The sequence below is a fragment of the Scleropages formosus genome, chromosome 4, assembly GCF_900964775.1.
Source record: "Scleropages formosus chromosome 4, fSclFor1.1, whole genome shotgun sequence".
Taxonomy (NCBI): Eukaryota; Metazoa; Chordata; class Actinopteri; order Osteoglossiformes; family Osteoglossidae; genus Scleropages; species Scleropages formosus.
This window is the reverse complement of record NC_041809.1, coordinates 22071892-22093050: the sequence shown is the minus strand read 5'-3', so window position 1 is coordinate 22093050 and position 21159 is coordinate 22071892. Positions and strand designations below refer to the sequence as shown.

The 21159-nt window shown below is 43.4% G+C and overlaps 1 protein-coding gene and 1 non-coding gene across 5 annotated transcripts in view; one reads left to right on the top strand and one right to left on the bottom strand.

Moving 5' to 3' along the window:
- Positions 1 to 20170, bottom strand: part of LOC108936233 (beta,beta-carotene 9',10'-oxygenase-like) — a 31246-nt gene extending 11076 nt beyond the window's left edge. Inside the window, exons 1-3 of one of the 4 annotated variants that reach the window (XM_018755483.2) lie at positions 20083 to 20170; positions 18755 to 18862; positions 1955 to 2123 (exon numbers count right to left, since the gene is read on the bottom strand). In XM_018755483.2, coding sequence (XP_018610999.2) covers positions 1955 to 2123; positions 18755 to 18862; positions 20083 to 20131 — 326 coding nt within the window. In that variant the 5' untranslated portion in view covers positions 20132 to 20170. Of the gene's footprint in view, positions 1 to 1954; positions 2124 to 3217; positions 3332 to 12251; positions 12335 to 18754; positions 18863 to 20082 lie in introns of those variants that run through there. The other 3 variants (XM_018755485.2, XM_018755486.2, XM_018755484.2) reach the window with 3 other exon arrangements.
- Positions 20171 to 20518: 348 nt separating this feature from the next.
- trnas-gcu (transfer RNA serine (anticodon GCU)) lies at positions 20519 to 20600 on the top strand. Its single transcript has one exon. It is a non-coding gene; the product is annotated as a tRNA-Ser (tRNA).
- Positions 20601 to 21159: the final 559 nt, after the last annotated feature.

The following is a 21159-nucleotide window of genomic DNA, read 5'->3' as shown; positions in this document are numbered from 1 at the left end:
AACCATTCAGGGTGGGTCCCATCCATTAGCAGCTGGTTCATTTGTGTAGCCAGGCGCTCATGGAGTGCAGTTAGCTTCTTTAGCCAGAAGGCATGGATCATGTCAGGGCCTGGTGCTGCCCAGTTCTTCATACTTGAGACTCTTTCTTGGATGTCTGCAACTGTGATGGTTACTGGATCCTGTTCAGGGAGGTTGCTGTGGTCTGCTCTTAGATCCACTAGCCACTGGGCTTTGTTGTTATGTGATGCCTCCTTCTCCCATATGTTTTTCCAGTATTGCTCAGTCTCCAACCTTGGTGGGTCCACTCTCATGTTATTACCCTGCCACTGAGAGTACACTTTGGATGGTTCTGTGGAGAACATCTGGTTTATTCTTCTGCCCTCTATCTCTCTTGTGTACCTCTTTAGGCGGTTAGCCAAGGCTGTGAGTCTTTGCTTGGCAGTTTCTAAGGCCTCAGGTATAGACAGCTTGCTGTACTTCTTAGGCAGGGTCTTCATCACACCTTTCTGCAGTTCCGATAGCTGGCTAACTTCCCTTCGTGCTGCCTTGATCTTAGCCTCTAGCCTTCTTTTCCATGGAGGATACTGCTTCTTATGCTTGGTATTCATCTTGTATCCAAGCATCTCAAGGATCACTGTTGCTGTGTTATACATCAGCTGGTTGGTCTCAGTGATGGTCACAGTAGGGATTGTTCATAGCATTCACATCTTCTAGTAGACTTTCAGTAGGTACTTCACTTGGTCTTGGTAATCAGCCACAAGGGCTCCAGGTGTCCTTCTTAGCCATGATCTTATCTTTTAGGTCAGCTGCTCTTGCATTCAGCTTACAAGGGCTCATTGTTCTTGGGGCTTGGTACCCAATCTCAGAGTGTGGGGATGATGATATCTCCCCCTGACCTGTCCTGGCTCCCCCTTGCCGTAACATTTGTGTTGTACCTCATCAATCTCTAGTTGTGATAGCAGTTGTTTCTTGCGGATGTTGTAACACTGAGCTACTAGTTGTTTAGGCATTAGTCTTGATGTTGGGTTTCAAAGTATCCATAGGTCCCACATCCTCTTTATGTAACCCCTTTCACTGGGGTTACTTGTGTAGTAGCATTCCAACAGTTCCCTATTCTCATCTCTTGTCCATGCATGCCTTGTTCTAGTTCCAGTAGCCCACTTATCGTCAGTATGTCCTGGTTCCCCCACATCTGGCGCAGACCTTGTTAATCCAGGCAACATCTGAGCCAGCATGACTCTCTTTGTTTGTTTTGCTCTCATATCAGAGGTAGGCAGAGCCAAGCGTAAAGAGGTCTTGCCTAAGGACCCCCTACTGGAGGTAGGCCATGACCAGGATTCAAACCCCAGTTTCCCGGGTGAAAGGCAGCAATCTTACCACCACACACACACACACACACACACACACACACACACACACACACACACACACACACAGACAGTATAACCAATGTCTATAACTGTTTGTCCCGAGCAGGGTCATGGTGAGCCGGAACCCACCCAGCAACACAAGGAAAAGGGGGAGGGGACACACCCTGAATGTGACGCCAGTCCACCACAGGGCACCCCAAGACCTGCCACACAGTGGGCACAGACCAAACCCACCACGCCGCCACGTCCCTGAGCCCCCCATATACTGTATAAACATTTGAATTACATTACATTAGTAGCTGCGTGAAGGTCTATCCATTGTTTAACATGTATGATTTCAGAGTTTATAGTGCATGAACATTTACACATTACATGAACTTAAGAGATCATGGGTGAAGTGAGTCCAGGTCGTTTTACTTTTTTTGTTCATAACTTTCCATTGCCATTACCAGTGTAGACTACTGTATGAAGACAACTGTAGCACCAAAATTTCACTGTATTCATCGAATATATGTAATAGTAAAACGTGAGACTTTGATCAGTGGGGACATTTACACTGGAACCCCCCAACCCCAAACACTCACTTGTGGCTCCCAAACTCAAACTTGCCAGGCCCATTCCGGAGGAAGCTGCCCTCAATCCAGGAGGGGATGCAGCCGTGAACTTCTGTGGCGATGGGCTCGGGGGTCTCCTCAACTGACTGTACCAGTGGGGCAATGCACTGTAGACCACTCGCAGCAGGAACCCTCCGACCTGTGTATGGGGGGATTCACAGTGAGGCACAGGTCCTTTACAGAGGACAGTGAAACCCCCCATCCTCATCATTTGTGGTATATTTGGTAAGTTATGTGCCATATCGAATGCATTGATTTACAGTAATGTGACTGATGTGGACAATGATGTATTCTAGTCACTTCACAATGCATGAATTCCATCATGCAAAGCTATTTCTACAACGCAGTTTTACAATTTTAAAATATTTTTACTGCGCTATTTTAGATTACAATGTGTCGCTTCAACACAACTGGGAGCATCAGTCCATTTTGTGTGACTATAGCTATCATGTGTTGTTAATCAGGTCAAAATAACGAATAATTCCAACATTCCAGATCCTCATAATTACATATGTCAGAACTCATTACAGTGAATTTGTATGCTGCAGACATACTGTACCCAGGAAAAGGAGTCTTTGGACAAAGAAGGTTCCACTCTGCAGGAATGTTGGGGCATTTGGGTATAATGTATTATTTATCCGCACATGGCCCCTGGCTGCAGTGGCAATAAAGAGCTGCGGTCCATGCGCAAATGTGGATTTGTTTAAAAACAGCGAGGTGACTCTACCATGAATTCCCGCACAGTTACAGTCGCCTGCCTAACTTGCTCAACAGACCCTTTCACGCAAAGGGACTTACACAACTTCAGTTTCACATACATCAGCTGCCATCCCAGTTTTTCACAATACTGATTGAATGAAAACACGAGCTCACAGAAATGAAGACTCATAGACTCATGTTCTGCTGTTTTCCTGGGTGACATGCAGGAGAAAGCAGGAAGGCTTACTTCAGAGATGCTCCACACCCAATGCGACTGCTGTCACGACAATGAGCTGAAGCCAAGCACGTGTGGAAAGACCAGAAACGCTGAGCGTGAGCTGGCCCTCTGAGTGCGCCCCATCTGATGGCACCCCACCCCCACCGCGACGTGAGGGCAACCTGAGAACAGTGTGTGAGAGTGCCAGCAGCCCTCGAAAACGCAGCAGAGCGTGGCCGCTGGCTCACGAAGCGCACACACACCTCAGTGCTACAGAAACTGCAGGATGAAGCAAAATGAGAGTAAAAAAGCCTTACGCTGTTGAGTCAGCTTCAGGGACGTCATGGCCAGGCAGTTCAGCACATTGTGGCTCTCTCAAATCCGGGCCCTTTTTACATCCCATAGGAGGTGGAGCCTCAGCTTCACATAAGCCTCTGTTCCAGACTGCATCACGTGTCTGTTATGTAACGCATCGCGAGTAAGGTATCAGAGATGGCCCAGAGCACATGCCTTTGTCTGTGCCCCACGTGGAGGAACTATGAATTCAGATATGAAATGAATGGTATTCGAGAGGTGGGGTGGGATTTTGAGCATTGCAGAGCAACAGTGGCATTTGTCTGTTGTGCAGCTGCCTTTGGGATTTCATATGACAGTAATATCAGTTGTAATTTTTATGAAATTTGCCATGTATAATGTATACTCTGCTATTATACACAGAAAATACAAAAGAGGAAGTCACACCTCAGCCTGACCAAAAGCCTCAGAGCTCTTTAACCTACTACACACATCATTGTTAATTATATCGCAAGAGCAAAACTCTGTGGGAACTCAGATGGACAGCAATGCTACCATGATTAGAAGTTTTATACGTCTGCTGGCAAACAACTTGTTCAAGAACACTGAGGTAGGTTTTGGAGATAAAGACTGAAGAGCTTCCACACAGATTTCTATCTTTTGTTCAAGGCATTCCCAATTTGTTTGAACAAATGACCCTGCTCCCATCAGCAGTTTGAGCTATTCATTTAAGTGCGACCCAGTGGACAGACTGGGCTGCTGGTAACAGGTTTCCATGGAAAAGAAGCATTACTACAGAAACCATTTTGCTCCACTCACCATAATCAATTCATTCTAAATAACTTGGAATAACAAGTGCAATGTTTAGACACTACGGGTGTAAATAAATAAAATACAAATATTTTCTGCAAACATGAATTATGTGATATTAATATAGTAGGCAAACAAGGCAGAAAAGGTGCCTGATTGATACATGATCACTAGTAGCACAGTTGGAGAGCAATGGATACATTTACATTTATTCATTTAGCAGATGCTTTTCTCCAAAACGACATAAATCTCATAGAAAATACAATGTGTGCATTACATTAGGAGAAAGAGAGACTTAGATACCGATGCATGATTCTAAAGTACAGTTACGCTTGTTTCTTTCCACCATATGCACTGACGTTCATCACACAAGTAGCTGAATAAAACTTTATCAGAATATCGATGATTCCTGATCGCCTTCCTAGTAATTTTTTTTTTTTGGAGACACATATAAACATTTACGATACATTAGAGGAGTAGCTGCGTAAAGGCTTATCCAGGCATGATCTTCAAGTTATAGTGCATGAACATTTACACCTTACGTGTACTTAAGAGATCATGGAAAAAGTGAGTTTTACGACCCTTTATAACTGAGGACAGAGATTCAGAAGTTTTGAGTGAGAGCGGTAGGTCGTTCCACCACAACAGAGCCAGAATCGAGAACCTTCGTGCTATACCTTTCGTTCGTGAGATCATCAAGCGCGTAAATGTGGAAGAGCGAAGTGGTCTGGTTGGGCTGTAGCGGATGATCAAGTCATGTACATAGCTGGGAACAGTTCTATTGATGCATTTGTAGGCCATAAGCAGGGTCTTAAATTTGATCCGGGCAGCTATAGGAAGACAGTGCAGAGAAACGAGAAGAGGAGATACATGGGAATGCTTTGGCAAGTCAAACACTCATGCAGCAGCATTCTGTATTAGCTGTAGAGGTTTGATGGCAGTAGCAGGAAGGCCACACAGGAGAGAGCTGCAGTAGTCCAGATGGGATGTCACCATGGCCTGGACAAGTAGTTGGGCAGAGTCAGTAGCGACGTAAGGACGAATCATGTGGATGTTATGCAGGAGGTATCTGCAGGTCTGGGTTGTGGCTTTGATGTGCTGAGGGAAAGATAGACTTCAGTCAATCATCACTCCTAGATTCTTAGCCGAGGAGGTAGGCAAAATAAGTGAGTTGTCCAGTTTGATTGAGAGATCGTGACAGGAAGACAGGCCAGCTGGGAAGTGCAGAATCTCTGTTTTGGAGAGGCTGAGTTGTAGGTGGTGATCAGACATCCATGCAGAGATGTCTGACAGGCAGGCAGCAATGTGTGCGGAAATGTCTGATGCTTCGGTGAAAAGGAGAGGAAGAGCTGGGTATCATCAGTGTAGCAGTGGTATTTGAATCCATGGGAGGCAATGACTGGGCCGAGGTGTAGCTTGAGAAGAGTAGAGGACCCAGTACCATGCCTGGCGGGACACCAGTTGAGACAGGCACAGAAGAAGAACAGGAGCCCCACCAGACCACTTGATAGGATCCGTCAGATACGTAGGACTCAAACCATCTTTGATCCCAAGCTGACTAAGACAGGGGAGTAGAATTCGGTAGTTGACAGTGCTGAATGCTGCAGACAGGTCGAGGAGGATGAGGACCAAGGAGAGGGAGGCGTCTCTAGCCGACTAGAGAGCATCAGATACTGCCAGGAGCGCTGTCTCCGTGGAGTGACCAACTTTGAATCCAGACTGATATCCATTGAGGAGATGGTTGTGGGTGAGGAACAATTAGCTGATGCTCTTCACCAAAACAATGCACAATGTTGAACTATGTGTAATTATTTATCCAACCAGGTAAATTTACTGGAGCAATTTAGGGTAAGTATGTTGCTCAAGTATACTATAGCCGGAGGTGAGAGTTGAACCTGCAATCTTTAGGTTGAAATGCAGCAACTCTAACTGGTGCACTACCAGCTGTCCCCTGTTCACGTGCTTTGTTCTTGTGCATTTTTCCTATAAGAAACTAACAAAATTAAATCACAACTCCCAAACTCCTTCCTTGATGATGTTATGGTACGTAGGCTAACAACTCCTACATATTTGGAAGAAACGTCTTTAATGTTGTGGTCTAAACCACAAGTGTCACGCCCCCAGGAATGAGCGGAGCGGCAACACCTGTGACTAATTCATGACACCCAGGATAAAAGGAGCTCTATGTCGGCAAGATAACGCGAATTCTTGCAAACACCCTCGTGGTATCAGCGATCTCTTGTTCTGTGCCTATGACCTCTGTTCCCGATTCTTGACCATCCCGTTTCCTGACCACCAAGTTTGCCTTGTCCTCGTTGTGACGTTCGCACATTGAAGATCCTTCGCCTGTCTTTGACCTCAATCCTGTTCTGCCCTTTGAACCTGGAGAAATGAATAAAACCAACCCGCACTTGGGTTCACAACCTACCTGCCTGTCTTCAGTCTGTCTGTTGCCATGACAACAAGTTTCTATTATAAATATGTGTATGACTGGAGCGTTTAAATTTCCCCCACTTGAAAAAGTCACACTTTATTTGCATGGTAATTTCAAGGTGTCACATCCATGACCGCACTACAATCGACAGCACCTGATGCAGATCAAGCATCGGACGATAATCAAAGTGCTCTCCTTTAAAAGACCCTCCTCAGCCCCTTCATGCTTGCAGAATCTCACTGAGACAACTGTCCCTTTTGTGCCTATGTTCTGGTCTCCTTCGTTCCTAGCTCCTACTCTTCATTCCCTGTCTTCTGACCATTCGCCTCGTCTCATGACCATGTCCACGGATCCTCGCTCCCACTCTGACCTCCGATCGCCCGACTCTTCGCCCGTCCCTGACAACGAGAACTCGCCTGACCCCTTGGTTCCTGACAAACGATCCTGCACTTGGGTCCGGTCATCCCCGCGTCCTCGGTTCCGCGTAACACAAGGAATCCTGGAATCCCTGAACACCTTTCTGGAAGATATTAGCAAGCACTACATGATCATACCTGTGATAAATTGGGACCTTTACACCCCGAGCCCTTGCTCTACGTAAGTGGACACATTTGCAATTTCTCACTGTACCATCTCTCTGGACGCTGTTCTGACCCTGTGAACTCTATAAAACCAATAAAAATCGCAGAGCTCTTCACAAGTCCAGGAAATACCACAGTGATTAGTCGCAGTCACAACAGAGAGACAGCTGATCAGCAAGGGCTCGTCCAAACAGATGTTAGCTGGATGATGTTGCTGAGGCAGGTGGTGGCTGTACCAGTTACTATACATTTGACAGTACAAGGCCCCCGGCACAGGTGTGACCCGGGTGCAACTCAGCAGCAAAGGGACAGTGAGCCTTGCCACCTCTCCTCTGACCAGCAGCATGAGACAAACTGGAACACTCAGATGATTATGGTGTAAGATGGGCCTGGACATATCACATCTGGACAGAAAGAGATATAATGTCATCAGCGTTATGATGCTTTTACAGAGACTTGTCTTGCTTAACAAAACACACCATTGCTGCTTCAATACCACTTAAAGGGTGTGTGTTTTGTGAACCAGTCATGATTAACAGCTCCAGCTGTTCACTGTTTACTAATTGCTATCTATTTACCATGATCTGCACACTGAATACAGTGGCTCCCTGAGCTATGATGTTAACATAGACCAGAATGTTTCACTTTATAGAAACCCAATACATATTGTATACAGGGGTAATTTTTTCTTAAGAGATGATGAAAAATGTTGTTAATTTACATTGAGCACTCCTAGTTTTCCCAAAGGTGTGGTAAATGTTATCAATCACCTCCAAAAAACAGATGTTGAAAACAAAATGCAACCTTTTGAAAAATACTTTCTTTTTCTTTTTTTTTTTTTTACAGATTTTTACAGTTAAAACATGTTTGGAATGACATTGTATACATAGAGAATGGAACACCATAGAAAAAAACATGAAGTACTGCCAAAAAAATTAAAAAACCGATTTTTGTTTCTCGTAACGCTGCTTCGCTACAGAGGTCACACACAAGTAGGTAGGCCCCCGGAGAGCTCCGGTGAGGCCTGACCCATTTCACATTGTGAGGCTCCCCTATGGCTTCAGAACAGGAGACATTTTTAAGTAAAAAATGGCATGTAAAAAAAAAAAAACTGTAGAATGAATTACACCACAATTTTATTTAGCTTTAGGCACTCTGCTTCCACAAGTTTCTACATTAAATTATAAGGCACCCTTGGCTGAGAAGAAGCCCCCCAATTGCCCTGCGGGCCCCGCTCTTGTAGCACCTGGGTTCAAGTGTTCTGTGCGACCTGTCGTTAAAAAAAATTAATGTCTTACAGTGAAACGTATATTGCAGGATAATTACATCTATTATTTAGCCTAATTATGCTATCTATTGTTCCTCCTCCAACACCTCCTCGAAGAAGATTTCAGCAAGGGTATGAAATCTGCCACATAGCACAGAACGTCAATCCCAGTGGACAGCAGCGCTCACAGATGTGGCTGTGTACCCTGAACGTTGCAAGGTCCTGTAACATGAGCAATATACTTACCATGATTTACCTCCGCTTACCGCCCAAGTTCCACCTTTGAACCAAAGCAAAGATGAGTAAAGCAAACGAGAGATCATTGCAATGCGGTGTTCGCTGCAACCTGAAGGTTGGTGGTTTGAATCCGACTCATGCTGCAGTACCTTGACCAAGGAACTTGCCTTTATTTGGTACAGTAAGAATAAATAACCTGCTGGATAAATGGCCACGCAGTTGTGAAGTTTTTTTTTTTTTTTTTAAATCAAACACCGTTAAATCTCTGACACGCGTTATCAAAAGACAGCTAAATATACTTTGATCGTATCGCGCCACCCAGCGATCCTATTTTTGCATAACAAGATGCCGGTCCGCATTTTCTAGGCTCGTTTCAGACATGTCTTCATCACTCAGACCTGTTGCGCTTCAATGAACGCGGAAGGATTTCCATTCCGTTTTCGGGACGCGTGAACGTCGGCCGCAAATAAAATTTCACGCCATAACAGTCATTTCTGAATTTCGGGGAGGTTTATTTTTGCGAGAAAGCTGATTCACCCACCCTGAGAATTTTTTTGCATCACTCTGGAAATGAATAACTGTGTCCCTTCGCGGACCCTCCTGGGACGCGTACAGTAAGCGCAGTCTCACTGAGTCTCTAGTCTAAGTGTAGTGTAAGTGCAGCGTAAGCATTGTACGCCGTGGGAGAGCGCGGGGTCCGGGGACACTCCCAGGGGGAGGGCGGGACACGTGTGGCGAGAGGGAGCGCGCGCGTTTCGAGCTGAACTGACGATAGGAGGACAGTAGGAGGCTGGAGCAGCTGGAGCAGCTGGAGAAGCTGGGACGGAGCGAGCATCGCTGTTCCCCAACACAGGCTGTGCGCTGACATTACACGGAGGTAAAGTGTTCTTTCTGCATTCGGATCAGCGCACCTCGTGGGCCGACGGCTAAAAGAGGAGCTTTTTGAATTGGAGAAGAAGTTGCGCAACCAGCAGCTTCATCACATCATCATCAGCCTTGATCAGGGTTTTCCTCGCTGCGTTTATTCATCTGCGGTACAGTTTTTGGTGCAGAGAAGTGCTATTCTAGCCCGTCTTTCGATGTTTTACGTACTTAATTAAAATATAATTGATTGATGTGGCAAGGAGACATTTTGGTCATTTCTGCTCGTGCCCGTTTATGACCAAAAATAATCCAGAAATAAGTGCCTTGCAATACTGTAGTGCCCTTCTTCTCGGCAGTTCCTCGCAGCACACAGCCCCCCTAGTGTTAATAACTACAGTTTGGGGTTAATCCGCACCTGATCGCGAGATCAAGGCTTTATTTTGCACTCGCGTGGCGACAGTCAAAGCTGTTTACTGTGTACGATTCTGGCGCGCTCGTGGCTACGTGCGCGTGACGTAGGGAGCGCGAAGGGAAGCGGCGACATGCCATGGCATGCGTTCGTTTATTTACTAGTAGTCGCGCGATCGTTTATTTATTTCTACCACTAATAATAATAATGATGAAGATGATACAGGGATAGAATCTGCCGTTTCAGGCGCGATTACGGTTGCTATTGGTTGCGATTGCGGGTGATGTCGTGTTCAAAAAGCGGTGCTCAGTCCGCTGGTCCAGTGGTCGTACTACTACTGTGGGGGAAACGGTGTTTCCCCCTTGGGCGAGTGTGGTGTCTTACTGTCAGTTCCCTTTTTTTTTTTTTTGCAAATTAGCGTTCTTGGAAGTCGAACGGCCGACCTGCCGCCGCCTCACCTTGCGAGAATGATTGGCGTCTCGTTGATTCCTTTTCATCTCATTTCTTTCCCACACAATTGTTTTGTAACCACTCATTGCTCGCATGACGAGACGCCGCTATAGTATGCGCGGGGTCGTGAGCACGTGTGCGGAGCAGCTGTGGTGCTTGTAGGAAACAAGGCTTATGTTTTTGAACTGATGTCACTTCGCGGCTGGCGTTCCAGATTACATGTGGAAAGAGCCCGCGCGCACACGCGCACACGCGCACCGCTTATCCAAGGAGCGTCGCGGCAAACCGGAGCCTAACCCGGCAACACAGGGCACAGGGCTCGGTGGGGGAGGGTACAAACACACACTGGGCCAGGATGGGAGGCCAGTCTATCGCAAGGCACCCCAAACAGGACTCGAACCCCAGACCCGCCAGAAAGCAGGACCCGGCCATTAGCAGAGGCCACGGGCTGGGTCTGTTGTGTTTGCCCGTACACTCTCTGTTTGTGTTTGTGCAGGGCGACACACTCCGTGCAGAGCGCCTTCTCCGCACACAAGTCTCACGGTGTTAAACGGACGTTAACGTCCACGCTAGTCAATCCAGCATCACTTCACATTCATCCGTTTTCTCCAGAGCAGCTGGTACTCGTACATTACCTCCAGCTGGGTAACTTTAGGGGAAGTACTTCACTCAAGGCAACTGCAGCTGAAGAGGGGATTTGAGCCTGTGACCACAGTGTCAAAACACAGCAGCTGTAACCACTAGCTACCTTGTGGTGATCAGCTGTTGTTTCTGTTATTACCTATAGAGGGCAGAAGTGTTCGGTAGGTACAGGAAGGATACCTAGGCAGCGAGGAAGCGGATTTAGCGGAGATACCGAAAAGCGCATGGTAGTGAGAACCCAGCGTAAACCATCGTAATTCTCACGTCTGTTAGCTGCTCAGAGCACTCCTGGTACCATGTTGTGTTTACTCAATAAACACACTGAGAATGATTTTGTTAACTGGTACGTAGCCTCGTTTAATGTCCACGCTGGGTTCTCACTACCATGTGCTTTTCGGTATCTCCACTAAATCCGCTTCCTCGCTGCCTAGGTATCCTTCCTGTACCTACCGAACACTTCTGCCCTCTATAGGTAATAACAGAAACAACAACTGATCACCACATACCTTACTGCCATTACTAATAGTGTACACTTCTACAAACAGTATTTTATTGTAATTATAAGAAATCATGACTTTTTAAATAAATTAAAAAAAATCAAAGCTGAACAAAGTATTATCTGTACTAGTATTAGCAACAACAACAGAGTGATCATTACTGTAACAGTGGAATAATAATCTCTAATAATGGTGTGTGTGTGGGGGGGGGGGGTGTACTGTGTCAAGGTTGTCCTTGGTCTGTTGCCCGTCACCTCCATGTATCGCGTTCCGCTGTCTCTTTAGGGCCAGGTAGCACTGCAGTTTACTTTGGGCTTGTTATCTTTGTCCAACAGGTCAGACAATGGCTATTTTTGTTTATAGCTCATTTGCCAGGGTCAGATACATCTTCATCCCATTGGAATTTGTGGCAGGAAGTGAAAATTGCATGTAGCCCACTCACCCATTCTGGTTTTTCGGTATTTGCACGCGTCTACTGTTGCTTTCCAATCTGAGGGGTATGACTCTTGCTAGGGTGGGGAAAGGCCCAGTTAGCGTAGTGAAAAGCTATAGTGTTATATTGTGAGATTAGATCTCCCGACCCATGCATCACACTTAGCAACCACAGGCCTTTTTCCTTTCCCAAAAAAACATTACAAACACACAGAATATCACAACATCCAAGTTAAAGATAAAACCAAAGAACATTTAATATAAAAACTAATAATTCACACCTTTAAACATTACAGTACCCTCAACTACAGAAAGTGAAAACTTAATACCCGGGTTTCTTTTTTTTATCACTCAGTCTATGGTACCGTCTTGTTGACACGCTTGTTGGAGCTCACTTGTCCTCCGTGAGGAAAAAATACTCTGTTGGTACTCACTGTTCTGTGTGATGCAGGAAACAGTCAGCGACCTGTCCTTACATCCTCGCTCACTGGAGCGAGAACGAACCCAACACAGCTCGCTCTCCTAGCCCGGTCTCCTCAATTAATAAAACCACAGTCCTCTTCACACGTTCTCCAACCCTCTTCTTCTCACTCCACTCTTCTTGAACCCTCTCCGGACCTTTCCGCCAATTAGCACTGTTTGGGTAATCTTTAAATGTCACTTTCCTGCCAAATAAACACAAAAAAAAAAATACTTGCAATACGAGAACAAAAAAACATAAGCTTACAAAGCCATAACCCTTCTCTATATTAAAACAAAACTATTTTACGCCAATGAGAATTCACACCCCAGGTACACAATACATCACGGGAACAAGTTTAGTAGGGGCTACATGCAGTTCACTCACTGCCCATCCAGCTTGACAGAACATAAACAGTTTTGAAGAGAGCGATGGGCAAAACGCTGCAGTGTTCATGTTTCATATTTGTTATTAATTCAAAATTGATTTGTAGAAACATGTTTTTGCATTGACTTTAAATAGTATTTTCTTTTGATCAGTGTCAAAAAAGCCTACTTAAATCCACTGATTCAGTGCTGTAGATCAAAAGATGAAAAGGTTCAAGAGGGCTGAATACGAACATATACAGTATATAAGGGCAGATATTACAGCAATATATATTAGTGACGTGCAGACAGCAGGTAGTGTAGTGTTTAGGGCTTTTGTCCTGAAATGCTAAAGTTGCTGTTTGAATTTTACTAACCTCACTTAATATACTTACTCTGAATAAACACTGTAAGTAACATTTATACCCTGCTGTATAAATGGAAATATTATTGAAAGTTGATTACCTAATATTGTAAATTGCCTAATTATTTTCTTTTTTGTCTTTGTTAATTCAGCAATGTCCTGATTTAATAGTTAAAAATTGTGAATAAATGAGAATAAGAAAAATAAATATAAATTTTGTAAATAAATGAGTCACTGGCCTCCGTGGCATATGTGAAGTGCGCAGAGATAGTGTCTATAGCGGAGAAACGTGATGTCATTTATACTGAAAGACCTCTATTCTTGCACAGGCTGCTTGTAGTTAAGGTGTTTTCCCAGAATAATGGGGAATTTTCTTTATTGCAGTCCACAACAAATGAAATTCTGGCATTCATGCAATACACCCACGTGCAACTGTAGCCTTGAATTCATTGTTGAGATGTCTTTATAGATGTCACTCAAAGCACATGGTTTTATTATGTACTGGAGTTTGACTGCTGTGCTATACTCATTCAGACTTTGTGTTTATTTACAGAGCATCATCTGAGGTCTGCCTGGATGGAAGTGCAACATACTTTTGGTTTCAGTCTCACCAAACCAACCAACCAATGTGTACAACCACTTGTTCAGAGCGGAGTCGTGGTGAGCCGGAGCCCACCCGGCAGCGCAGGGCACAGGGCTGAAGGGGGAAGGGACACACCCAGGATGGGATGCCAGTCCATCGCAAGGCATCCCAAGCAGAACTCGAGCCCCAGATCCACCACACAGCGGGCTCTGGCCAAACCCGCCCCGCCACCACACCCCTCCGGTTTCGATCTCATATTTCTAAAAAATTATGAAATCAATTTTCACGGTAAGCCAGGATTTTTAAGCCCCTTTAACAGTTTTACGAAGTTGTGGTGTCAGTATTGACTTGCATAACTTGCACAACCAACAATTGCATATAATGTCTCACTGTAAGAACATGGCACAGCAGTAAAGATGGACATTCGTTGAACAAATTGCAAAAGTAATTCACTGCTGAGGAGTTAAAAGAAGTTTCCTTACAATATTCCTCTGGTTGACTATAAGGCGATGCATGCATAGGCTGCAGAAAATGCTCAGTCACATCAAGAAACTAAAGTGAGTGAAAAATATTAACCTTTGACCTCTAACCTTAGTGTCAAAAGGTCAATCTTGTAATGTATCTATGATAGACCCACTGCGGTTTTATTTTACGAGTTTTACATCTAATGTTCAAGCTGAAGAAGCAACAAATTAACAGTACTTTAACTGCCAGAGACATTGCCAACGAATGAATAAATTATGCTTTATATGCATCTGCTTAGGCTGGCATACTGGTGTCAGTGAGCTCCTTCTAGAAACACAGAATACAAATTTGGATTAGCAGTACCTGGCACTACTTTCTGATGAAGTCAGAATGAGAAAACTTTCTCATGTTTTAGCTCTGTGGATTTTTTAAATGTGGTTTTTAACATCTATCCCAGATTGTATACATCAACAACTTTAGAAAGTGTATCTCTTTTACAGCTGTAATAGCATTTGTCCTTTGCCAAAAAACCTTCCATGTGATTAATAGCTCTTTTTTCTTATATTTTTAATATTTTCATCCATGACAGCGATACACCTTTTGGACAATGAAGATGGAGGTAAAACATCAATTTCTTTGACCTGCATATACACATGCGCAATCTACTACTTTGTTTATGCAAGTGTGGATTTACAGATGGCAGAAAACAAATTGTGCACAGGAAGCCTGCGTTGCTGACACAGCAGATTTGCTTTATGACGCATGTCATTGAGTTTTTTCCAGACTTACAAGCTCATCCCACCCATGTCACTAATATCTACATGGTTGGACAGAACTAAAAACAATGGCTTTGGTTATGTTTCAAGTGACTGCAAAATTATCCCTTTCTTGTCCTCCATAGCACCCATCTAATAATTTTCATCTTATCTTCTGCTGTAGATGAGTGTGACGGATTGGTGAAATGTAGAGACTTTGAGAAAATGATTCAAAACAGAAAACTCCAATTTATGTGCATGGATGGGGGCCTTCTCGAGTATAAGTACATATCAACGAATGAGAAGAGTAGAGGTAAGGAGAGTGTGTGCATATGTATATATACTGTATGTATATATATATAGTATATATATGTATATATAGCAGAGTGATTTGAAACTTTTCATACTCTAATGCTACAAAAGCACTCAAATATTTTATGCGGTACAAAAAAGAGTTATTGCATACCACTTATTAATCCACTCATCCATTTTTATTAACTGCTTGTCCTAATTAGGTTCGTAGTACTGTTCATTAATAATTGTTATATTTTCTTATTACTTACATGTGAACCATATGTGTACTGTTTAGTATTTTAATTAAATTTTCATTAGTGTACTGCAGATTTATTATCCACTTCTACAACAACATGACCAGTGAAGTCATTCCCATGGGACGACCAGTCATTCTTCAGTTCCAAGACAAAGACCAAATGCATAGTTTCACTGTGTGCTGCTGTGAGCAGGAAGCAGGTGTTTATGTGAAACAGGTAAGCTACTCAAAGCAGGTTTTGAAACTCATTTTAGATGAAATAGGCATAGTTCATTCCTCAAAAGTAAACCTGCAGGATTTAACTGTAAAAATATTACAAAAATAAAGAGCCACTCATTTGTGCTGCATGCTTCCCCCCATGTACTATAAAAGCTAAGAAATATTTAAATTAGGAAATTCCAGTCACCCAGTTAATTCTGCTATTTTTTTGGACAGTATTCAGTTTTATAAAATAATTCTCTGTCTGAATGCAAGCTGTCTTACACCATGATGTCCTGGCTACTATCCCTAGTGCTCAGTTTTTACAACAAATGTTACACATTTCTCCATGTCCCCCAGGACTTTCCTGTGCCATCAGCCATTCATGACCTCCAACACGATGCACTGTTCTTCCTGAGAGACATCCAAGGGCTTAGTGGCATGCGGGTCCTGGAATCTGCAAAATGGCCAAACCATTTTCTGGGCTCCAGTGAAGGGGATGATACTGACCCACAGAAAGTTGTCCTAAGGGAGTATACAAATGAGAGCATCGAGAGACTCAGCCTTATGCTCATTAACCCCAAAGATTTAGGACTGTAAAGCTGTGTGTGTGCGAGATTATAGATATTACACATACACACTGACACACTTACTGGCCACTTTGTTCAGAACACCATTGTAATACTGAATAGGACCCCCCACTCAGAACAGCCTGAATTCTTTGTGGCATATATTCAGGAAGGTGCTGGAAAAATTCCCAAAAAATGATTGTCCATGTTGACTTCATTTTATGATGTAATAATTGCAGACAAGGGGGGCGCGGTGGCGCAGTGGGTTGGACCGGGTCCTACTCTCCGGTGGGTCTGGGGTGCCTTGCGACAGACTGGTGTCCTGTCCTGGGTGTGTCCCCTCCCCCTCCAGCCTTATGCCCTGTGTTGCCAGGTTAGGCTCTGGCTCCCCACGCCCCCGAATGGGACAAGCGGTTCAGGAAATGTGCGTGTGTGTATATGTAATTGCAGACATGTGGGATGCACATTCATGGTGCAAATCTCCCACGCAACCACATTCCAGTGGAGCTTAAAACGGAGGTTTGTGAGTTCTTTTAGTATGGAACTGCTGAATTCGGCAAACAGATTCAGAAACATTCTTGAGCTAAAACCCTTCATGTAGGTGACCATCTTAGTATAAGCTTGCATGATGTACCAGTTCAAGTTGTAATCTAGTGTATTTGAGATGCTGTGGTTTCAATATTCTTATTTTTTGTAAAAGATAACATTCAACAATCCCTACCTATTATACCGGTAGCTGATAACTGCTAATCAGTCTCTTCTAAACAATGGAGCTTCCCTAAGATGGCTACTGTTGTGTATTTTGATTCATTTGGAAAGTATTAGTCACCTCAGCTAAATAGGGTTTTTTTTTTTTTAATGGCTTTAAAGAACTTTTGCAGACAGTTGAGGTAATAAGCCAGTTCCAGAAAACAAAAGTAATCTCAACATGGAGCTGTAGTCAATGTTGTAGGGCCATGTATCTTATTAGGCCACTGAATGATAAGTTCATTTCACTTCACAAATAACTAGGACACTTGAAAAAACTAAATGAGTGTCTTTACAATACCACACAGCATATTTGGAAATTCTCATTTGACTTTTGTCACACCAATTTCTGTTGAACAGCTCATCTTCAAACATAAAAAAGGTAGGAAAGAATAATCATGCTGAGGGGAGGAAAAAACTACAGTTGAGTTCTTATAATTAATGTATAAGCTGTTGAGTAATTCTTATTGTAATTAGAATTTAAATTCTTTCGTTAAATATTTGGAGCAAGTCAGTTTTTAGAAGAAAAAAGAAATTTACAAACACCAATTATAGTGATGTGGGAAAATACTCGATCTATGCATCAAGCACCAGACACAAAGTTTCACTGTTCAAAATACTATAACATTCCCTCTCTCACCACCCATCAGTTTTGAAGGGTAGGTCCAGCACAAATTTTACAAAGGATGCATTGTGAAGAATGAGGTACCAATTTTGAAGGAAGTTTTTTTAAAAAAAAAAAAAAAACCTCACACACACACACACACACCATAAATAGAACAATGACAAAGGAAGGGTGTAACTGCACTTGGTGGAAAAGAGGGAGAAAAAGGTTACCATATTAATCCTCACACATCCCCTAACTAAAAGGAAAAAATGTCATTTTTAAACAAACCTTTTCATTAAAGCCCTTTTTAAATAAAAAGCAGATGTGGAGGATCAAGTCAGGGCTGTTGCCAATCTAAACTGCTTTGGTGTATGCTAACATCAGAGAGACAGTCATGTTGCGTCTTTTAATGGCTTTAAGATACAATTACATGACTAATTTGTTCAGGGACACTCCCAGTATATTACACAAAATGTTTAGTCCCTTTAATATTAATGTTTATATGGAACAGACCTCATAGCTTAGTTTACAAGCCCCACAACATGGCCACAGCCTTGCAGGCACCCACATCTTTAGATTACCATGGATGTAATTTATTAATACCTGCCCTATCACCCTGTGGGAAAAGCAAGCTCATTGTACACTATGTTTGAGGCTTCCTTCAGCATTATGAAGAAGTTGCAATGAGGGATAATATTGCCCTTAGAGAATTTTAGTTATGACCATCACAGTCGCTTTCAACAAGTGACTAGCTAAATGATCCAGTATGGGCAAATAGTTGAAGAGAGGAAAAAGAACTGCAGAGTGCAAATTTGCAGTAGTTGTGTAACATGTCTGGTATCGTATAGCATAGCAGAGTGTCAGATAAGCATCATGGCCCCTCATCCGCTTCTCAATACTAGTAACCTGCATCGCATAACTTACTGTACAGGAAACAGAACTTGTCACTGTTGGAAACAAACAGGAAACACTAGCAGTGAATCTATGTATTGAAACCAGAAAGATGCTACTATAACTTCTTTAAGTCCCGTATTAAATTACGTGAGCTAAAGAAGTCAAGAACAGACTTCTGAAACGAGGAAACAACAACCTTGGTAACCCAATAATACAGGTCAAGAGTACAATGCTTACAACCACTCCACCACCCACAGCATAGGGGGAGTGCCCATGTAGGGTGACAGCAACAGCCAAAGAATAATCCATTATTAGGCTGGGGTACGGGTAGGCAGCAGTTATCATGCCAAGGATATTGTGCCATTTCTTTCAGTACTCACTGGAATAAGAGGGAAGCACATGGATCGGGAAGGTCAGCTGGGCATGTCTGTCATATTTGCTCAGTGCGGGCAGGGCTTGGACAAAGAACGAAGAGTTGAGGAACAAAGCTGTGGGAGGAAGAAGCAAACTGACAGTTTGAATTAGCTTTTCAACCAAGAATATTCTGGGAGCCAGACATTTTCATATTAATTTAAAATGACAATGTTATGATCACCATGCAAAAATTTATCAAACTCAAAAAAAAGGGAAAAAGAACCTCATCATAATCGAGCCCTTCTAAACTTTCGTATTGCATTCGGATGGCGCTTGTAGTTGCAGTGCAGAAAAATTGTTTCAAGAATTAAGAAGGGGGATTTGTATTAGGATTACAGTTTAAAGCGCAATGGATTTCAAAATAAACCTTACACTGAAGCATTTAATGGCTCACTTGTTCATTTAATCCTTACCAAAATAAGAAGTGTTACACTAAGACTGCCGCAAACAAGATACAGAGCAGCTCTTTCCCATTTAAAAAGACAGAGTTGTAAAGGGAATCATTTCCTGCCACTATGCAAAGCAGCAAAATACCCATCCAAAAATTTGTGTGCAGCTCCACTGAGCACTAGAGACAATTTGTTTTTGGCCCCAATAATATTTTTGTATTATTAGTTTTGTAAGATTTCTCTGTAATAGAAAGTCTCTACTGAGTGACAGGAATTGTGAGAGGTGAGCACTCAAGAACACCAGTTCAGTGCCGCGGGCTAATAAAGCACTTATTGTGACATATTTATATGCTTTTGAACATTTGTTACACTTGGAGGGCATCATGGGAATTTGGCTCAAACCTTAAAGAAATACCCCCCCCCCTTCCCACCGCCTTAGCCTTGAGCTCTCGCGCCACTGGCATTTCGGCACTTCCGGACGGTACTGACAGAAGCGGTTGAGGAAAACTCAAAACGGCTTGCGCCGAGTATTTAATCTGTGGAAGTATACTAACACACACTCCAAAGGCCGCCACTCGAACATTACGTTGTTCCGGTTGTGTTCAAATTTTTTAGAACACGCCGTTTACCACTCTTATGGTACCTCAGGAGGCACCACCTCACCAGTCGACTTGCCTGGCTGAACATCGAAACGGGCAGCGGCGCAACTCCACTACTTCCCACTTCACTTCCCAACACACACAGCAGTCATAACGCCAGCTTTACGAAAGTAAGCATTCGGCTCTAACTTGACCCACTCTCATGCGCTTCCTAAAATGCCCACATCCAACTTCCAGCACTCTAACAGCCCGCAAGGGTCTATATTCCAATGACATTATGCAGAGCATGGGACACGAAGCACGTACGTCTCAAGCTCCCGGAACAGACAGCGACCATCCGCACGAGACCAGCCATTACGCCCACGAGCGAAGCTCCGGAGAAAACAAGCCCCTTCTCTCGTATTACATCCTCAGGAAGTCAAATTACTGCTGCCACCTGCTGGGGAGAGTTGGTTTAGCTCGGTGTAGATAGTGGTGATTTATGTCTATTAATTTCTGTAGTCCGGTGTTCCGTTTTGATTGGTTGTTTTGTTGTTCATGCGCAGTTCGTCACGAGGGAAATTCTGGGGAGTTCTAGTGGTGGCCCCTTAACCGTTGGGTGCGATAGGGGGACTGTGAGTGACTTAATTCCCCTAAGTCTTAGGGGAATTCTCCAGTGTGCAGGAGTGACTTCTTGTGACCTCTTTGTTATGACTGCTGTGAAAAGACACGAGACGAGACGACACGACACAACACGAGATGAGACGAGGTGGCCGAGTGGTTAAGGCGATGGACTGCTAATCCATTGTGCTCTGCACGCGTGGGTTCGAATCCCATCCTCGTCGTGTTTCCAGGTATCCCGTATGGTGGGCTGATGATACGTTGGAAGAAAAAAAAAAAAAAGCTATAAATACATTCACCTGTTTCACTAAAATTTTTGTAGGGAAAACGTGTTGCGAAAAGAGAAATACTCAAGAACAGTTAACAGTTGATAAGGTCTATGGTAACACCGTGGGAACAGGCCAGGGGACCGCTCCTCCTGAGCGGTGAATGTTACTGGGTAAGTTTCCTTTAAATTATTTATCATTTTAAGCCCTGGGTATGTTTTTAGTGTTTTAAAGGTTTTGTCATGCGGTCTTCAAATTAGCTGGTCTTATTAATTTTTAATTGTTTTATTTAAAATTTTATTATTGGCATGGCAGTTTTTAGGATCCATTTATTATGATGGAGAAAACAAGTATTGAATAACAGCTGTTGAATAAAGACTTTCATTATCGGAAATGATGACTGGAGAAATTTTTACCTGTCGAGTTGGACAAAATGTGTGGAACCAGACACGCCTAGGTGGGTTGGTGATCTATTCTGATCCGAAAGAAAAAAAAAAAAAAACAGTCCTGTAAATAC